The following is a 21,060-nucleotide window of genomic DNA, read 5'->3' on the forward strand; positions in this document are numbered from 1 at the left end:
GTGTCGCACTTTTATCATGGAATAAGTGCACGTTACCCAGGTCCAAGTGGTGCATTGTTTGGAGCCTATTTCTCTCCGACAGAAGATCTTCTTTCGCCTTTCTCTCCATCGCCTGCAGTGCCATGGCGTGATTGTGGCGCTCCTCGGCTAACGATTGGCTCTGAGGCTCCTTCAGCACATTGACACACACAGAAGGCACAAAAAAAGAATGCATCCACACGTATGCTGTATATATAGAAGTGAGGATGTACAGAAGTAGCATGGATACATTTAGGCTTGGAAAAACAGAGATGCAAAAGGGTGCACTGCGAACTCATTTGAATATGTTTGCACCCTCAGTGTAGCTTGCACCAAATCAACTTTAATAAAAAAACGAATCGGTATTTGTTGAAGCACCTTCTGTCAGTTTGTTCTAGAGCCCCTGCTAGATACATTGTCTTTCAACGCCTTTATCAAAGCTTCTGAATTATTATTAACAGAGCAAAAATGTGTGTCTTAAGGGTGTGTACCTGCAGCAGCTCTCTCAATTTCTTGTTTATCTCCTTAGTGTCTTGGACCTCTTTTCGCAGCTTGTCAATCTCAGGGTTTACGTGACAGTCGTCTCCAGAACCAGCTTTCTTTTTTTCCATCTGTGGGGAATAAATACGTGACTGAGATCAATCCATAGATAATAAACATGGAGCTAAACAAAAAAAAAAAAAAAGAATAACAGGCATAATATTTTATTTTTCCTTCAAAACAGGAATGGATCCACATATTTCAGCTGTAGGTAACTGTTACACACTGGGAACACAGATAGGGTTAAATGTTAAACCTAGAGTTCAAACAGGCAACCACTATCTTAAAGTAACAATAAATAGCTGTTGTTTTGTTAGCTTATTCACAAGATGGTTTGCTACACAAGTCAAACTATAGTACAGATCATATGGAGGATGCTCACCTGCACTTGCAGCTCCTTCACTTGTGCCTCCAGCTCCTCGATGTGGCTCTGCATGTCCAGTTCCTGGGTTTGCCACCTCTGCTCAGTTTCTGCCACCGCAGCGTTCATTTCAATCCGAAACTCTGCTCTCAAACGATCCTCACACTCTGCCCTTTAGCAACACACGAAACACATCTCAGGCTTACTCTAAAAACAAACTTTCTTTATGCCATCCTGATGTAATTTGAGTGTTATTTTGATACAGGGTCTCTTTCTCCAGAGCTCAGCTTCATTAAAGAATATTCCAATTTTCATCATCATCCAAAGACAAGACGCATTGTGTAATTTTCATGCTGATATAACTTAACAGAGAGTATGTTGTGGACACTGTCAGCAATTTAAGTAATAAAATGTCACAATTAATGGTATTATTTGTAGCCAAAGACTTGCTTTCTAAATTCTAAAGTCTAAATTTTAGGATTTGATGCACTGAGACCAGAAACTAAGGGTTGGGTTGAAAAGACAGGTAGCACAAGTTGGAGGTCTAAACCCAGGCTAGAATCCAAGGATAGCGGGACACCCTGGGGGCAACAGAGAATGCAATTAAATATTTGTAAGTGTGATGCATATTTGAGCCCAGCCTGTCTCCACTACAAGCACCACAACTGTAGTTTAGTCTGAGTCATCAGTGAAAAGATTGGTAAATGTTTCATCAGACTTGTACTGGAGCATGTAACTTCCATTTTAATATCATTGCATTTTATTGTTTTGCTGTGTGTGTAATGTAGCTAATAGCCTGGAGCAATCACAATTATTGTTTTACAGAAGTATAAAAGATGGAAGATGGAACTCTTACCTGATGCGGTCCTCTGTCATCCGCTGGCTCTGCTCTAAAAGGCTCCTCTCTGTATTGAGTCTGCTCTGCTCTAGGACTTTCTCCTCCAGCCTGTGCTTGTCTGCCTTCAGGGTGGTGATCTCCCGCTGCTGTCTGTCCCGCTGCCTTTCCGCCTCCTCCTGGATCCGGGCCATTTTGGAGCGGGTCTGGTGGAGTTCGTCTTCCATGTGGGAACACCGTGGTCCACATGTGGGCAGGACATCGGGAGCCTTCTCCTTCTTCTCCTGGAGGACTGCTTCTAGTCTGCATATCTTCACATAGGGACACAACACATTGTAATTCATTTGTTTCCCTTTTTTTGCAATATATGCCTTGGTTTGTCCTATTTTTGTTCTTGCAGTTCATGTCTGGGGATGGTACTTCAGTTTCTTATCACTGGATGCATGGGTAGTGTGGAAAGAACAACTGCCACGAAACCTCCAAACATCTATATAATATAAAGCTTTGTTTATTAATCAAAGTTATTATTATTCAGCCTCTTAAAGATCTCATATAACCAATAAAACAATTAATCTGTACTGTTTTTTTGGTTGTTGGTTTTGAGAGTAGTGGACATTTGGCCTGGGATTACTGCAGTTTAGATAAACATTGATATTACACATGAACCAGCCTTCTACGTGTAATTTCACTGTTTGACAAATCCCTTGTGGTGAAAGTGAAACGTTAATTAACAACCCACTAGGCCACTATAGATGACAACAACCGTTCTCTACAAGAATAACTGGTATAGACTAAGGTAGAATGTATTGTTCCCATACAAAAGATATCTGTCATATCCATTTGCCATTGCAGCGTAGTCCATCACTCACGGACCTGTATCCAGAGCCATTATATTAGTCAGAAGAACGAGCAGCTAGAGGATTACGTATGTTTTAATTGCTTAATGGGTAAAACTGCAGCACCCACTATATAGATAATATGTGTTTTTCAATTGTGCAGACCGTAGAAGCCATGATAAAACTCCTTTTCGTAGTAAATGTTTTCCTCTCACCTCAGTTGTTGAGTCCTTGAGTTTCACCCTAAGCTCCTCCAGCTCCTTCTCCAGTCCACTGCAGAGATCCTCACTCTTCCTCCTCTCTTCATCCAAACGCACACAGACCTTTCAGGAATATTAATCAAAAAGAATCACCATCAAAACCATGCCCTCTGGCTGGTTAATTCATCCCAGCTATCATCTTGCTATCAGCCGGCTTAATTAATAGGCCGTCACATAGAAGTGCATATAACCAGGCTTACAGGAGAGGCAATTATGCGATAACATCTCAACATTAACATTGCATATTCAAATGATTCATTAACTGTGGTCTTTTAGCCTTGGTGCATGAGTCAAAGGGGGTAAAGAGATTGATCAGATCTAGATCTTGTTTGGTGAGACTGAGCACGCTCAACAGTTTGCTTTGAGGGGAACATATGTGGCTCACACAGAGAGAGCATTAGTGCCACAGCAGTGTGACAAGATGAAAGCAGACAAAGCTCAGCAGTTGTATACACAGCCATTAAACACACACGCACTGGAGCTAAAGTAATTAAGCAAAAAGATGAAGGAGGAGTGAAAGAAACAATCCAGTCTGTTGCTCCGTAACAGCAGCACAAGGCAAGAGCACAACATATAGATGCACACAGATACAATTTGATCCCATTCTTGTCGTCAGTACCAAACTTATTCCTCATATAGTTTTACTTATATCATATGTCCATGTTGCATTGCACTCAAAATGTACTTGAAATCCACTTGGACTTTTCTAATCAATGTACCAGAACCAAAACCAGATTTTAAAGGAACAGGCCACCGTTTTTCCATACTGAGATCTGTTCTTACCTGAGCTTAGGCGAGTTGATGCGCAGCTGAAGTGAAAGCAAAATGATACATGATTCTGTTATTTAAAAAAAAAAAAAAATAGAAAAGTGGGGCGTGCACACGTATTCATAGCATTTTTCTGAGTGCATTAAATTGCCTTTATAACATTCCTAATGACTGCAGAATGTTCACACCTTGGCCTAACCATTAAATAGAGGCCACCTGTGTGTAATCTACTCTCAGTATAATTACAGCTGTTCTGTGAGGCCCTCAGAGCTGTGGTCGGAGTGTATTGGTCACTAAACAGCTGTGGAGAAGTTTAAAGCAGCGTTAAGTTATACAAAGATTTCCCAAGATTTGAACATCTCACAGAGCACTGTTCAATCCATCATTCAGAAATGGAAAGAGTAAAGCACCACTGCAGACTTACCAAGACGTGGTCGTTCACCTAAACTAACAGACCGAACAAGGAGAACACTGGTCAGAAATACAACCAAGTGCCCCAAGATAACTCTGGAGGAGCTGTGAAGTCCTGCCGCTGAGCTGGGGGAATCTGTACATGGGACAACTATAAGTCGTATTCTACACAAATCTGGCCTTCATGTACGAGTGGCACAGGACACAGCTCCATGTGGAAGAAGGTGCTTTGGTCAGAGGAGACAAAAATCGAACTTTTTGGCCCAAACGCAAAATGATATGTATGGAGCAAACCTAACACTGCTCATCGTCCTGAGTGCACCATCCCCAGTGTCAATTATGGTGGGGGGGGCAGCCTGCTGTGGGGCTGCTTTTCCTCAGCGGGGACTGGGAAGATTGTAAGAATAGTTGGGAAGATGGATGGAGCCAAATACAGGGACATTTTGGAGGAATTGAGGCTGCGGAGATTCACCTCCCAGCAGGACAATGACCATGAACACAAAGCTAAAGCTAGAATGTCCCAGTCAAAGTCCTGACCTAAATCCTATTGAAAATCTGTGGAAAGACCTGAAAACTGCTGTTCACAAACGCTCTCCTTCTAATGTGACAGAGCTTGAGTTGTTTTGTAAAGAGGAATGGGCTAAAATGTCAGTCTCTAGATGTGCAAATCTTGTAGAGTCAGACCCCAGAAGACTTGCTGCTGTTATTGCAGTAAAAGGGGGTCCACGTATTAATTCATGCTGTTTGAATACTTATCCACGCCCCACTTTTTGGTTTTCTATTTTTTTTTTTTAAATAACAGAATCATGTATCATTTTGCTTTCACTTTACAGTTCAGTAAAAAATTCTAAATAGAATCTTTATGTTTATGGCTGTAAACATGACAAAATGTGCTAATGTTCAAGGTGTATTAGTACTTTCGAGAGGCACTGTAAATATGGTTACCTCAGTAGTTACATGATCCCAGTATAATTACAAAATTGTACCACTTTTTATTCGAGAGGCTAAATGCTAACAACATCTTTGGTCTTTGTGCGTTCTTGAGTGCACGCACAAAAACCAGACAGTTACGCATCAACTCGTCTAAGCTCAGGTAAAAACATATCTCAGTATGGGAAAACGGAGGCCTTATATTGATTATATTGACGAGCTGCTGCACCCACCTCCTGGTTGGTCTTCTTCTCGGAGCTCAGAGCCTCCTGGACACTGTTGAGCTCTGCTGCGTGTCTCCTCATCACCTCCTCTATGGCCTTTCTCACCTGATCCTTCAACCTCTTCCTGTCCTCCTCCGCCTTCTCTGCCAGCCTCTTCTTCTCCTCTTCCAGTCTCTGCTGCACCCCAGCTCTCTCCGCGTCCACCTGCTCCATGCTTTTGTCCAGCTGAGACCTCACCCTCACCCGCTCCACATCCAGCTCCTTCCTCTGCCTGTCCATCTCCTCCTCTTTCTCCCTCCTCAGACGCTCCCTCAGATCCTCCATGTCCCTGCGCTGCTGCTCTCGCTCCTCCTCGCGTTCCCTGCGCACTCTGCTGAGCTCTTTCTCAAACTGATCTTTCTCCTTTTGCAGGACCTCTCGTTCTCGTTGGATCTCCTTCTGCAGTTTATCCCTTTCGTCATCTGCGTGTTTCTGTATGCGCCGCAGCTCCTCCGTCTGGGCTCGCACCATCTCAGAGCGCAGGCTGGACAAGGCTTCAGCGTGCTAGACAGAGAGACAGATAGTTGACAAGATATCAGATTAAACTGCGGGCTGTAGTCTACAGATGGGCCAGTTTTACATAAGATTTATAGCATATTTAACAGCTACCTTCTGATTCAAATGTATTTTAAATGTTCTCTCAATGTTAAATTTGGTCAAGTTTCAAAAAGTAGTGAGGCAGTGTTTTTGTAGATCTTGCTGGTTTGTATGTCAGTTGCCATTGGTAACAACATTAAAGCAAGTAGGATTTTATAATATTCAGCTTGTTTTCCCGAGATGTCACAGTTTTCAGTTGGTTTGTGTTCGTGCACTTTTTATGTTAAAAAGTAGGGATTTTGACTCATCAGCGTGTATTTAAGTTTACCATTAAAATTCGATGTTAGTGTTTCAAAAGCGAAACTCTGGTTTGTTGGTTTTATTAAGTATTACGTAAAGTCCTTTAACAAACATTAATGACGGGCATTTCTCTCACAATTATGTTATTCCGAGGACAACGACAGCCCACACTAAACTCAAGAAAGTAGCTGTGTTTAGCTGAAAAGATCATAATAAACGATTTATGCAAAAACAGCAACAAACAGCGGTGATTTCCGCATCAAGTGTTGAAATCAGACGGCTATATTACGAAGCTGGTGCTTTTGGATAAGTGGTACAACAGAGCGTGCTATGAGTTGGTTAGGGATTGGGTTTCTCTGAGGATTTGTGAGCGCGTTCATGTGAAACGGGAGAAGACACAAACACAGTTCATCTGAATATCAAAATCTGTCTCTAAACTCATGAGGAATATATTATACAGCGCCAACAGTAATAGTTCTGTTGATAAAAATATTAACTATGAGGCCATGTAACAAACAAAAGAAAAAACTCAAGATTTATCATCAGTAATTTTTGGTAATGACTCAAAGCCTACCTTTTGAGCCAATGATTTGTGTCTTCGCCCTATTCTAAAGTTGGTAGATATGGCCATATCTTTGTTACAGATCAGCTTAAGTTATGATAATATCATCTGGAATTAGCACCCATTAACTTTCTGAAGCTTTTCATGCAAAAGATTACATCATGACGTGACCAATGCAAGCTTTGGGCAATAGGCAGGGTGTTCCTCGTGGAGTCAATGGAGAACAACAATTAGTGACATGAGCGGATCTTCTCATGATTGGAAGGTTGGGGGTTCGAATCCCAGCTCCTGAAGATGCACACTGTCGTCATGTCCTTGGGAAAGACACTTCAACCACCTTGCCTCCAGTGTCTCCAGTGTACATTGGTGTATGAGAGTGTGAATGGGTGAGTGGTTCCTTGCTGATAAGTGCTTTGGGCCCGATGATGGTAGAAAAGATATTTGTGGAAATGTGTCTGTTACTGGATGATACACTGATAAGAAAATATGCAAGATGGCTGAATACAAATAAGTGCATAATCATTACCTGTCGTATCTGGCGGGCGTGGTCGCTGTTCCTGCCACTGCTCTGTAACTCCAGCTCTCGGTTGCGGCTCTGGAGTCGGCTCACCTGACTTCTGAGTTCATCCACCTCGGTGCACACACACACCTCACAGCCTCCACGGTTCAGAAGCTCTTCTAACACACACACAGTATGCAAATGACCATCAAGTCTACTCAAAACATAAAGTAGACACAGAGTAAACTCACGGCAGAGCAACTGTAAATGAGTAAGGACTTGAAACAAAATCATCTCTATGCAGTAAATAAAAGATCTCCAGGCATTTTGCTGACTCCGGATAATGACAGTTTGATGAAAAGGCTTGGCTTCGTGGAGGATGAATAATGCACGTCTGTTTCTTTTTGTATAATGACGTGAGGCGCAATCTTAATTAACGCTGAGTCAGAGTGAAAAATGGAAATTAACTGAGCTAAACGCTGAGATCAGTGAGAGATTTGCAAACAACGGGAAGCAGCCCCGGATCTACAGGCGTGCAAAAGGGCGCATTGCAACCTCATTTTAAAATGTTTACACCCTCAGTTTTAGCTGCACCACAATGTATTTAATGGGGAGAATCTCTGTTTGTGCCCTTTTGAAACTCTGATGCACCCTCTGTCGGGAAGGAGCATGCACACACAGACACGGGGAGGAAGGGGGCGGCATCAGAGACTACCTGCCCTGCTCTGCAACTCGTCCTCCTGAAGCAGCAGCCTCTCCTTGGCCACCACTAACTCGTCCTCCGCCCGCTTCACCACACCCTCCGCCTCGGACACACGCTTACGGTGCAGCTCGAGCTCCTCCTCCAGGTTCTGGAGGTGGGCGTAAGGGCATACGGTGGAAAGAAGCATAAAGAAGAGGAAGAAACTGAGCGTATACAGTGCAAGACTTCAATTAAGAAGACAGACATGAAAAAGGTTTATGGTGAAAGCATGCAAGAAAACATCAAGGGAAATGCATAGTGGTGAGTGCTGTCACATTTTGTTTAATTATTATTCTATTTGACCTCTAAACCAGGACAGTCCTATTTTTCACGGAAGTCCTAGCCCCAAAGTGGATTCTATTGTGCATGTTCTTAGGTGGGATACACCTTGGACAGTGGCTTAAAAAGAAGATAATGTATAAAAAGTACTCCTTTTTCAAAACAGTTATTCAAATAAATGTAATAAATTACTATCCACTCAAGTCATGTGCGGGACACACCCTTATGAACAATCGACTACTGACAAACAATTTGTCAACCCATTTTTGCAGGTCTAGATCACATGGATAGGTTTAGGTCACTGGTGGTCTGGTGTGGGTGCCAGCCCTTTGGGTACATGGGGATGAATTGTAAAGACCTCATAATGGCACCCATAACAGGAAAAAGACATGTGACTGAAAATCATCCATATGGTCCAATTCCAAATTTCACTATTTTGTAAAATGACTGAATGAATAGATTTAAAAAAAATTGAAAGATTCACATTTGAGGCTGTTAATATGTGAATTACATGATACACTGAAAACTATCTGCAACTGACAGATATGTAGCAACATGAGAATGAAACAAAATTGGTGAGGGAGGGAGGGAGAGAGAGAGAGACAGATGGGAGGGGGAAATTTTCAAGTAGGGGTTGAAATGTGGTGAGTCAGGGAGCTGTGAGCATTATTATTGTACTCATGTCAGCTCAGCGCTCCTCTCATAGGACATCTTAATGCTCATGCATGAGGTGGTAATGGCAGGGCTGCAGCCAATCTGTCCAGCTCAAACTACTTATTAGTGAATGGTTGGCAGTGGGAATAGCACTCAGAGGGGGCAGTTTGTGGTTTAGATGGAGCAAGACTTCCCGCCTCTCCTCTATCTCCTCTGCGAACACCAACACTATCATTAGCTGAGTGCATCTGAGACAGGCCTTTGCAACAATCTTAATGATCTTTCCCTTGTCACCCAGAAGAAATAACTGGATCCGTCACTACTGCAACTTGACGTAGGGTTTGTAAGATTATTTAATAATATTTTCTAATGATCACCCATCATAATAATTTAATCCCAATTACAAAAAACATTGTACATGTAAAAGCTGTTTATGTTCACATTTTCCGCTTTGGTTCCTTGTATGACTAATCATTCAGAAATCGCAAATATAGTGCTATGGCTTTCCAGTGCAACCAGTTTGCACTTAAAAAAGACCTTCTCTTAGTTCCAACATCCCAGCACCTGTCCCCAATCAATAACTGAATTCTGGGGATTCAGATCTTGAGGTATGTTGAGATCGTGATGTTCATGCAGCTGAAAGTGCATATGACAGGTTTCAATCCTTTTGTAATTATGACTTAATTAGATGGATAACATCTGTCGTAAGTAGCAATCATAGTTTTATTTTTTAAGAAAAGTTGGGAAGAAAAGTCATTTTTATTTCAATTTTGAGTTAATGACATAGAGGGAAAGTTCCATAGAATCCTGACTCACTGATTTCTCATTGATATAACATGGTGGTCCGGCAGTTTAAAATAGTTTACCACTAGCTATGTCACTTCCTGTCTGTGTCCAATGAGGAAGTGTAATAATAAACATCACAAAAATTTGGGTTGTTTTGGCAAAAAATGTGTCTAATGTGTCATATACACTTCAAGGCAGGATGAGTTGATTACAGCATATTTTATAAACCACTGACAGAGCATGCAAATAGATTACTTTAAACACATTTATGAAAACGGACCCCCATGATTTGAGAAATACCTGTTGAAGTAGTCTAAAATGCAGCAAAACACTGTTAATGGCTTTAAGGCTGAGATGAATTGTGCATACCTGTATCCTCTCCTGCAGCTTCACGGTGTTCCTCTGGCTCTCGTCTAGTTTCTCCAAGTGACTCTCCACATCGGCCTCAGCCCTCTTGACTCTTTCCCGGAGAGCACTGTGCATCCCTTTCTTCTCCTCCTCCTCCCGCTCCTCCCACTTCCGCCTCTCCTCTCTCCACTCTCCCTCCATCTTTCTCCTCATATTCTCCTTCTCCTCGTTCAGATCATGTAACTTATGCTCCCACAGTTCGCTCTCCTCCTTAAGCGCTCTCCTTTTGTCCTCCTCGGCACGCTCTCTGTCCTGTCTCAGTGCATTCAGCTGGTCCAAAAGCGCCCTCACTCTCTCAGTGTCCTCCCGCTCCTCTATCCGCCGCTCTTCCTCCCTTCTCCTCTCCTCTTCCTCCTTCCGTCTCTGCTCCTCTCTCCTCTGTCGCTCCTCCAGTTCGGCTGCTTTCTGCATCTCCTCACATTTAGCGTCAAGTGCTTGGACGTGCTGGCCCATGCTCTCCAGTTCTTTGCACAGCCTGAGGCTCTCCTCCTGGGAAACGCTCATCTGCACCCGGGCATCCTGCAGCGTCTCCTCTGCAGCTCGCAGCTTCTCCTCAAACTCCTTCCTCAGCTCGGCCTCCGCTTCACGTTCACGCTCCTCGGCCTGAAGGCGGTAGCACTCAAAGTCTGCCTGCACCTGCAAGAGCCAAGACACAATACGAATTTTAAAGCCGCATTCTGCAATTTTTTATGTGCTCAAAAAAAGTTTATAGTTGTGTAGCAACCCAGCGGCTGTGCGGGTAGTCAGCATAGCACCTTTACTTTCCATCACAGTGGTCGCTAGGACTCCACAGGATCAACTGCTTGGAAGGTTTTCACTGCTGAGGGATCCTCTCACCAGAAAACCCACAAAACAAGTGATCCTAGAGCATTGTAGAGGCCACCGTGATCGAAAGTAAAGGCGCGATGCTGACCACTCATACAACCACTGGGTCACTACAAGGTCAAATATGCACAAATATCAACTTTTTCCACATAAGAAGTTGCATAATGCACCTTTAACCACCTCACAATGGAGAAATTCTCTTGTTAAATCAGCTCTCAAAAAACACTTAGGGTGTACAAAAAAGACAGGAAATGTGCTATCAATTAAATTTGGAAATAAAGGTATCTTATATACAGTACAATGTATGCAAATAATGAAAAAAATTAACTTAGAGCAGACTATAAAAAAATCCAGCAGGGCAAATTCTTTCAGTCTTAGTGCAGGTAAAGTGACACTGATACAGAGATTAAAGTGACGCTAAAACAGAGATTATTGCACATCATTTTTGCATAGTGGTTATTGCACATGAGTTACTTCACAGTAGAGTTGTACAGTCTGACAGCAGTGGGGAGCAGTGTTTCTCAAACTGTGGTATAGATCTGGTAGTAGGTCGACTCTTAAAGCCACATTTCTTACAGAGAAACCAAAACTGAACGAATTTGCACTTCAGAGAACAGTAGTCGAGTGAAGCCCGTGCCAAGGCATTGATGTGTTGTCTCTGTGTGGCCCTAGCCTGCCCATACTGAATGTAAGAGTAATAACAGTCATTCAGTGCATGTCTCTGTGTCAGCCACGGGATTTATAGGAACCAAATCGATAAAACTATTTATGAAAGACTGGATAATCCATCCATCCATCCATTTTCTTCCACTTTTCTATTTGTGGGGGCTGTTGGAGCTGCCCAAATCATATGGCACCAGCCCCTTATGGCTCCTCCTGCAGGTGGTGGGTCCACAGAAGGACGGCCTCACGATGCAAACCGGGCCTGTTGGTCTCTCATAAGGGGCTTCTGAACCGCTCTTTGTCCTTTGACAAGTCACCTAGGACATGTTTACCATGGGAGACACTACCAGGGGCACGAAGCCCCCGACAACAGAGCTCCAGGATCATTCGGATGCTCAAACCCCTCCACCACGTTAAGGTGGCGGTAAGACTGGATAATTGTACCAAAATATGGCACTTAACTTATATTGTAGATCATAGTGTTTGTGAAAAGTGCTACTAACCTCTTACCCCCCAGTTCGGCTTTACCCAAATCTAAAAGCAACAGTGTAATGCCTCATTTGAAAGCTAAGACCTGCAAAAATGATCATAAGTTTTTTGTCGAAATCTTTCCTCCTTTTTGTTACATTTTTTGTTACATTTTTGTTGGGGTTTCATCATTTGCTTTTTCGTCATGTGTGTGTCACCTTTTTGTCGCTCTTTTGAGGCTTTTGTTGCTTCTTTTGTTGTTTTTTGGTTTTACGATTTCGTCGCTATTTTGACGCTTTGCTCAAGAAGCTTTTCGATTTGGGTAAAGCCAAACCAGAGAAAATATGCATGGTTCAGGCGGGGGTTAAGAAGCTAAAGCCTGCATTACATTGTAAATAGTTTAAAATCTTGTCCACACCTACACGTCTACAATTTCTTTTCTCGACATTTGGACACTTTACCCATGGTCTTTCAGAGCTGGCTGTCAAGCACTATTTACATTATTAAAAATGTACTGTTAATGTTGCAGTATTGCCCATAAAGTTTCACACATGATTTCCATAGTGGCTGTTTATAATTCAAGATGGAGCTGTCCAGAGGAGGATGTAAATTAGGCCTGAGGTCCCAGGCGAAGTATCAGGCAACAAGGTTGATCATTATAGGTCACATTGATTTGTGGCTCTCGTGGGGGGGTTACACATTAAATTACAACAAGACATGCCCTTGAATCAGGTCGGCTCAGCTCTGGATTGGAAGCGGGGGGCGCATGCACATACTAAATCCTTGTGGACTCACCTGTGCTCCCACTCGCTGCTGCTCGTCCAGGCACTCCTGCAGCTCCAGAAGGCGGACCCTAAGCACCGAGCCTTCCCCTTCATGGCAAGACTCCATCAGGACCCGGTGCAGCTCCTCGTGGTGGGCATAACTCAGAGCCTGCAGTGTGGCCTCCTGCTCCTCATTCTTCATATTCAGAGAGTAAATCACCTGCACAGCGTCACAGAGAAGACAAACTGTTGTTTACATCCGTCCATCATCTGAAGAGGGGAGAGACAGGCAATTGCTCATGTGGTTATGGTATTACTGAGCATAAAGTATGTTCAACTATTTCAGTCAATACCTGATTAAAATTCTAGCGTCTAAGTATATACTTTTATATCTATGTTTATAAATGTACGAAGAACTCGTAATATATGACTTGCATATCAAAAGACTTGAATTCTCTTGATAAAAAGGACAGACCTGAATGTAAGGATTTCAATGTCAGGACTCTACTTGCATTCATTATTTTAATTGAAATAAATTAATAAAAAATAAAATTTATTTTTTCTAGGGCCGATGCCGATTTTCAAGGGATTTTTATTGGCAGATGTCGTTTTTTGGACGGCCGATATTTTTTGTCATTTTTTTCCAAATGTCTTGTCTATAATCCTGTGTATGATTCTGCTGAACAGTGAAATGTGTCAGCGTTGATATGTGACAGTTGGGGGCGCTTTATTAGGGGCTAATTTATTCATATTTAGTGTGTATTTCAGAGGGAGCTCGTTTGAAAGACAAAAATATCATGGTGCTGAAATCATAAGCAAAAGACTGCAACATAAAAAATAAATAAAATAAAACACGAGGTGTAAAAACTTGTAACCCATTTTTATCGCAATGTTTCTCATTTCCCCTGAGGCCCAGGAAGTGATTGTAATTTGAAAAGCTCCGGCTTTGGTCTTTCCAATACAAAAGTGTTTTTTGCATTGGAAAAATGCAAAAAATACTGTATTACAAATATTGTTAAATATCCAAATATGGAATGGAAGTTTATTTGTATAGCGCTTTCACGTGACACCAGTCACCCAAAGCGCTTTACCACCATTCACTCACACAGATCATTCACCCCTGTTGTACATGCTTTTAGGGGTAGGGGAAACCTACACAGACACGGGGAGAACATGTAAACCCGCCCGGGGATTACTTACACGAGCACTAACTGCTACGCCACCATGTCACAAATACCGGGCCGATATATCAACCAGCCGATATATAGGTCGACCTGTATTTACTGCAAAATAAGCTTTTCGGAGCCCTGTAGGCTCATTGCTTTTGTCTGCAGTGCCATATGTTGCTCGGATCAACTGATCGTGTGATTATGTTTAATAAAGCTGACACCAGAGGACTATTTGAAAAACTAAATTATACATTTCATTCTTGTGACACTATCACGGCATAATGTTAATGCTACTCGCTAGAATATGGCAGACATAATCTTCATCTGATATTACTATACTATGAACAGTATGACTTCCCTCTCATTGCAGTAATCTGACAGTATTTGGATGTATTCTACTATCTGAATTTCCCACACAAAAGATAGCTCAAACGAGTGGCACTCACAGCAACAATGATAAACACAAACAGCGAATAGTGCCCATCTAAATATATGCAATGTAACTAAAGCGCATTGTGCTAATACACTGCATCATGTGCTTTGAGGCATGTTGGCTGCCGGATGCCTGTCTTTGCCTATTCCACATATAGACTGTGACTAACATGATGAAACACAGACCGCTCTACCTATTCACTTTAGTCTCTCCACTATGCCTCCAGAGCCACCCTGCGCCGTGGCTGACCCTGGCCATGTCTCACTTACACATAGGTGGGTGTGTGGTGGTGGGGTGCATGCTCTCGGGTATTTGCTGGGGACACACGGGCTCATATTTTACCCAGACGCCTCTCTGTCTGCAGCACAGATCTGGCACAGCACAGCAGGACATTCCCTCTGTCTTCTATGTGCTCGCAATGCCAATGTTAGTGTCCAGCAATAACTTCCTGCTACATACAGTAAACTATAGGTGACTATTTATAATTCGAAGCATGTTTTTAAGCGTTTAAATGCTATGACAACAATAGGAGAAGCTCAATCTAAAGACATGACTAGTCTTAAATTCAGAAACTGCTTATGTCGTCACACAGTAGTTGTGTCATGCCAAAAAAATACAAGTAAAAAAAGCAGATTTTAGAAAGCAGTTTAGTACGGTTGAATGAAAAGAAAAAGCCTATGACTTGACAAAAGTCCTAGTATCAAAATGATGTTGGTTCTACATGTCATATTTTGTTTATATTTCAAGAGATCCTTTGTCCTAAATTGGCTCTATGAAACCAAACTATTGTTCCAAATCTAAAAAAAGAAAAAAAGAAATAGGCTACATTTATTGCGAGGTATTGTCTATTATTTTGAGGATTGTCTTGAAAGACATAATAAAATGATAAATGAAACATTTCTAGGGCTGGGGGGCAGGGTAAAGGTTGGGGATCTTATTCTTAAAGGAATAGGCCACCGTTTTTACATACTGAGATATGTTCTTACCTTAGCTTTGACGAGTTCTTTAGGACCTGTCTGGTCTTCCCCCGTGCCTTCTATCACGTAAACACAGCGCAGACGGCGTTAGCATTTAGCCTCTCCCTCTCTCCACTATAGCTCCAAAACAGGTCAAGATAGAAGCTACCAAGCTCTTCCACGTTTTCCCTATTTAAATATGGTTACGTGAAGTGTTCCACTACAAAGTATGATTACACAAAATTAAACAATGTGGATTTTCTAAGCGGATAAAAGGGGGAACTATATTGTAAGGCGTAATAATACCACAAGTAGTTCGAAATCCGCGCAGTAATCTTCACTTTACTGCGTAGTAATCTTCACTTTACTGTGTGGATGCCAAACTACTCCTGGTATTATTACGCCTTACATTATAGTTCCCCCTTTTATCCGCTTAGAAAATCCACATTGTTTAATTTTGTGTAATTATACTTTGTAGTGTAACACTTCACGTAACCATATTTAAATAGGGAAAACGTGGAAGAGCTTGGTAGCTTCTGTCTTGACCTGTTTTGGAGCTATAGAGGAGAGGGGGAGAGGCTAAATGCTAACGCCGTCTACGCTGTGTTTACGTGACTGAAGGCACGGGTGAAGACCAGACAGGTCCTAAAGAACTCGTCAAAGCTAAGGTAAGAACATATCTCAGTATGTAAAAATGGTGGCCTATTCCTTTAAGGCTTAGTTTATTTTGAAATGTTTATCTCATAAATAATATTAGTAAAAACATATTTATTGATATTATACAGTGCGGAGAAAAAGTACACCGTCTGGAATTTCTCACATTTCTGCCTAACTGGTCACTAAATGTGGTCTGATCTTCATCAAAATGATAAATGATTAAACAGTGTTTGCCTGAACTAATACCATCCAAACATTTACATTTGATTATATTTTTATTGACCATGACATGTAAACATTCACAGGAGAGCGTGGAATAAATAAGTTCACCGCCTGAATCTCACTGAACTGCAGCAATTTTGTAAAGAGGAATGGTCCAAGATTCATCCTGATCGCTGTGAGTATTTAATCTGCAACAATAGGAAAGCAGTTATTGTTGCAAAAGAAGGATCAGCAGCTACAGGGGTTCACTTACTTATTCCATGCATGTTGTGAATGTGTCAGGTTTTTCTGCAAAATATCATGATAAACTTGCCAGTGAGGATAGGGTTTTGACGTTGGTGTGCTGTTCCATTGGTCCTCCTCACATGATGTTGTGTGTTCCTCCCAAACGGTTCAACATTGGGTCCATCAGTCCACAGTATATTTTTCCAGTAGTGCTGTGGAGCATCCAAGAGCTCTTTCGCAAACCATAGTTGAACAGTTTGGGAGGAACACACAATGTCATGTATGGAGGAAAAATGGAACATGAAAACCCTATCCTCACTGTGAAGTATGGTGCAGGGAGAATCATGGTGTGGGGACACATGCTATCATCAAGAGAAAAATGAATTCACAAGTGTATCATGATATTTTGCGGGAAAACCAGAGACCTTCAAAACATGCATGGAATAAGTAAGTGAACCCTTGTATTAAATAGCTGGCTGACCTAGACGTTCACAAGGATGAATCTTATACCATTCCTCTTTACAATGTTTACATGTTATGGCCAATAAAATATGATCAAATGTAAATGTTTGGGTGGTATTAGTTCAGGCAAACACTGTTTAATCATTCCTGGGATTTTGATAAAGTTCAGACCACATTTAGTGACCAATTTAGGCAGAAATGTGAGAAATTCCAGACGGTGTATTTACTTTTCCTCGACACGTTCAATACTTAAAAGCGAAAATCAATAATCAATCTCAACCAGTTTTTTCACCCAGTCCTCCCACAAAACAAACACTTTATATGATCCTTAAATCAATGTTCACACAGTCTGGTGGAAAAAGTGTGACTTATGAGACTGATCGCACGTGGCCACTTGAAACTCTGAATCCTGTCTTTAAATCCACATATTGATCCCTCAGGTCGATAATGTTATTCATGTATCCTCACACGCCAGAGCCAGGGCTTATTGACATTAACTTCATAGTCAGCAAAGCATGAAATGAATATGCTGTATACAGTGTAAAGAAGAGCTGCTCAGATGCTTGAGACAAAGCATGAGATGAAAGATGAATGATAGGTGCTGCTCAGAGAAACGGTGAGTCAGTCTATATAGTCAGATAGAGGCTATTACTGGCCATGTTCAAAATAACTGAAACATAGAGATGCAAGAAAATGTACATTCTGGAAAAGTATTTATTTTCTGAAGTAACAATCACAGTAATGATAACATGTTACTTTCTAGATTTTGACTTCCTTTTCTGAAAAAGGTAATTTGGCTTGTTTTTTCACCAGTTAGCCCACGTGCACACACTGACTACTGTGACTACTGAGGGGGCAACATGGGCAGCGTTCTGCCTTAATGACTCCATGACAAGCTTTGAACTCATATTCAGCTATAAGCACTGTTGCCTAAGCTAGTGTGGTAAATTATGCTGTGCTATAATTAAAGGGATGTATTTCTTATTGGTGTTAAAAATCACACAATGTTGCCCAATTATCTTTATATATCAATGTAAAAATCCCAATGCTTAAGTAAGTAAGTTAGAAATGTGTGATATCAAGCATAATGGTACGTCACTATTACTTGCATGGTCAGAAAAAAAGGTGAAGATTTCTGCACAGTATATTGTGCTACAAAAATTTCTCCTTTATAAATCAAACATATGATTAATTACCACTGGTTGGCTGCATGTGTGCGTTCTATTACATTGTAACAACCCAACTGTCAGGTGCTCAAAGCAAAGAAAGCCTTTAAATAAAAGCAACATATGCTGGGCTGACTTCAGTCTGTACTGAGACAACTCTCTTTTGTGATGCAGCAGGAATGTGCAAGTACAAGCTCAAGTGAACATTCACAACAGCTGGCCGGACATGGTCAGTCTCTGCTGTTCTCCCATTGGTTTGTTCGCCCAAGTAAATACACTCCGACGTGCTACGGTTTATCTTTAGAAACATCCATTCAACCAAGACAGGTCACTCTCACAAACATAAGAGCGGGAGTTGAATGTGGAGGGAGGGGGGAGCAAAAGTGGAAGTTGAGCATTTACTGTGGAGTGAAAGCAAATACTGTCGACAAATGATGTCACTCATATAAACTTACAGCATACCAGAAGAGATACTTGTGAGAAGGTCACATAGTTATCTGTAATTGCTCATAGATGGCTATTGGCAGTAATGTTCATAGCAACAATATAACTATGAATGCTAACTAGCTATTTAGCTATAATCTGATGCAGTACATCACTGTCTATATGAACTTAATTCCTCTGTACATTGTCCCTTAAATAAAGATTAAACAAATCTAAAAATAAGGAACCACTGTGTGTGTGCACTTGCATATTGAAATGTCCTGTTTGGTAACAGTAGTTGACTTACGAATATATTGTTAATCTCCACAAGATGCTACGTTATCTGTAGTCTCACAGACAGACCTACTGTGTAAAAAGGGAGGGAAAAAGCTGTACTGGAGCAGTGCGGTGAGAGACGTGAGGAGGTGTGCAAAATGTGAGTGCACGGCTCTGTGTTTGTGAGGTGGCCTCAGACTTGGGGTTATTAAATATAGGGTTACCACAGCTGACCCATTTCACGCTCCCTGTCTATTATCCTCTGCCACAGATCCAATAAATCCTGAGTCACATGTCAAGCTCTAGAAAAATGCTTACACCAAGCATGACATGCAATGACTCTAATCACCAGTATTCATATTTGAGGTTTTTAATTCAGTGGGAATTTCGATTGAGTTCTGCCTTCTTACCAAATCACTTCATTAAGATCAGAGTAAATGGCACTATCCTGATTTTTTTTTCCAAAGCAATCAGTCTTTTCTCAGATCTTGTGTATAAAGAGCAAACACACAGACAAGGGACAGATGCTGCAATTGTAACTACTGCAGGCATGTTGGACATCTGCTAGCTCCAAGCTCAGCGAGGATGGAAACTGCACTGTCATCAGTAATTGTCACTGCTCAACAAGCAGACATATCCTGCCTCGGTAAGCTATTGTGACAGGGACAGAGAGAATCCTCAGATTGCATTGGTTACTGTATAAGTCAGTGCAGCTACTGCAGCTGACAGGCATCCTACACTGGCTGCACAAGGTGCACAGGAACTAGGCGACAGCGGCCCCACTGACAGTGACAATGCCACATATGGCAAAACATATATAAATGTTTTAGTTTCAGTCATGTGAAGACTACTTATGTTGGAAGCAAGTAGACTATGATGACTGAGCTGCAACTAAGGGCCTTCATTTTGTCAGAATTCTGCAGCCTATCAGTGATCAAACTGCAGTCACGAAAACTGTTCAAGTTTCCAGTAGGAATACACCTCCAATACAGCATCTGAGGAGGTCATTATTTGCATATTTGAAGCGATTAAATTCTTGCTTGCACAAATCACTGAAATCAGTGTTGTTTCACCATTACATGCCATTACACCATTACGGTAATGTGCATCCGTGGTGTAAATCAAAAACCTTTGCAGTGATGGGAAATGATGGAAGCTGCCACCATATGCCATCAGTCTGGGACTGTTAGTGACAGCGCGTCCACGGCGGCGCGCCTCCAGTCTCTACTGGCACTGGCGCCAAAGCTTACCTTGGTGAGCTGAGCAATCTTCTTGCACATTTTGCTGTGCATCTGGTAGTCGTACAGCTCCGTGTCTTGTTCAATACTCGGAAACTCTGCCGCAGTCCCGTTTACAGCGGAACCCTGGCCAGCGGGCTGTGCAGCCTTACCGGCGCCTGAAGCCATAATAACGTTCTCGGGGAAGTTCCAGGAGCCGATAATCTATCAGACAAAAAATATCAACGCAGTCCGAACAGCTGCGGGTTTATGCATCTCATTCTTTTGTCGGTGAGCCTCCTCCTGTGAACAATAACTCGAGCAAATTACGTGAACACATTTGGTTGTAGAGTGGCGGTGCTGCCCCTCTCGTGCGCTCCGCTTTCCCTCTCTCCCCCTGGTCCGCCTGGCGCTCACGGAGGTCACACGCTGGAAGTCCATCGGGGACGCGCTCGCGCCGACGGACTCTTCCCAGCTGTTGTACAGTAACAGTCAGTGATAACGCATGAAGGCGTACAGTCCACCTGTCTCGTAGCAGGGGCGGTGAGGAGCGTGCGTATCCGGTGGAACATTACCGGAGAAAGCTTGTCAACACAGGCGCACTGCTGCAGTGCGGCCCCGCCCCTAGTACCGCGGCTGTATCAGTGCCCATCACCGTTGAGGCGGAAAGGTGGGGGCTATGGATCTAGTCGCGTGATTTCGCCATCAGTCATATCTAGCCTAAAGATTGTTCGGAAACGTGCATGCCTACTTGAAGAAACAAAGATAACCCCATTGGGCCATGCGCGATCGCCTTGCAGTGTTGCATTTCTTACAAACCCCGCATTTTAATAGTACACCTTCAGTGTGTTACTTTCAGTCATATGACATGTATCTGATACGTGCAGCTTTCTGCCATGATGCCACTGGTATCTCAAATGTCTCTCACTCCGCGTGGTTGCCAGCAGAGGGCACAATGGGACGTCGTAACAAAGTGCTCAAATGGAGATGCGCACAGTAAGCAGTCTATGGTGGTCTGTCTCTATAGATTTCAAATATCCGATATTTCGCCTCAATCTTCGGCTTCTTCATGCTGGACTGCAAACATAGACTATATTTGCCAATAAGAGCGAGATTTAAAGGGACTATACAGAGTTTAAAAATGT

The 21,060-nt window shown here is 42.3% G+C and overlaps 1 protein-coding gene across 4 annotated transcripts in view; it reads right to left on the reverse strand.

The window, feature by feature from the left end:
• Positions 1-20,733, reverse strand: part of fam184b (family with sequence similarity 184 member B) — a 29,754-nt gene extending 9,021 nt beyond the window's left edge. Inside the window, exons 1-11 of one of the 4 annotated variants that reach the window (XM_079554203.1) lie at positions 19,949-20,733; positions 12,741-12,929; positions 9,951-10,625; positions 7,836-7,971; positions 7,148-7,296; positions 5,193-5,726; positions 2,806-2,913; positions 1,776-2,065; positions 941-1,091; positions 510-629; positions 37-172 (exon numbers count right to left, since the gene is read on the reverse strand). In XM_079554203.1, the coding sequence (XP_079410329.1) occupies positions 37-172; positions 510-629; positions 941-1,091; positions 1,776-2,065; positions 2,806-2,913; positions 5,193-5,726; positions 7,148-7,296; positions 7,836-7,971; positions 9,951-10,625; positions 12,741-12,929; positions 19,949-20,104 (2,644 nt within the window). In that variant the 5' untranslated portion in view covers positions 20,105-20,733. Of the gene's footprint in view, positions 1-36; positions 173-509; positions 630-940; positions 1,092-1,775; positions 2,066-2,805; positions 2,914-5,192; positions 5,727-7,147; positions 7,300-7,835; positions 7,972-9,950; positions 10,626-12,740; positions 12,930-19,948 lie in introns of all 4 variants that reach the window. The other 3 variants (XM_079554201.1, XM_079554202.1, XM_079554204.1) reach the window with 3 other exon arrangements.
• Between the last annotated feature and the right edge of the window lie 327 nt (positions 20,734-21,060).

The sequence above is a fragment of the Gobius niger genome (assembly GCF_951799975.1).
Source record: "Gobius niger genome assembly, chromosome: 3".
In the NCBI taxonomy this organism is placed as follows: Eukaryota; Metazoa; Chordata; class Actinopteri; order Gobiiformes; family Gobiidae; genus Gobius; species Gobius niger.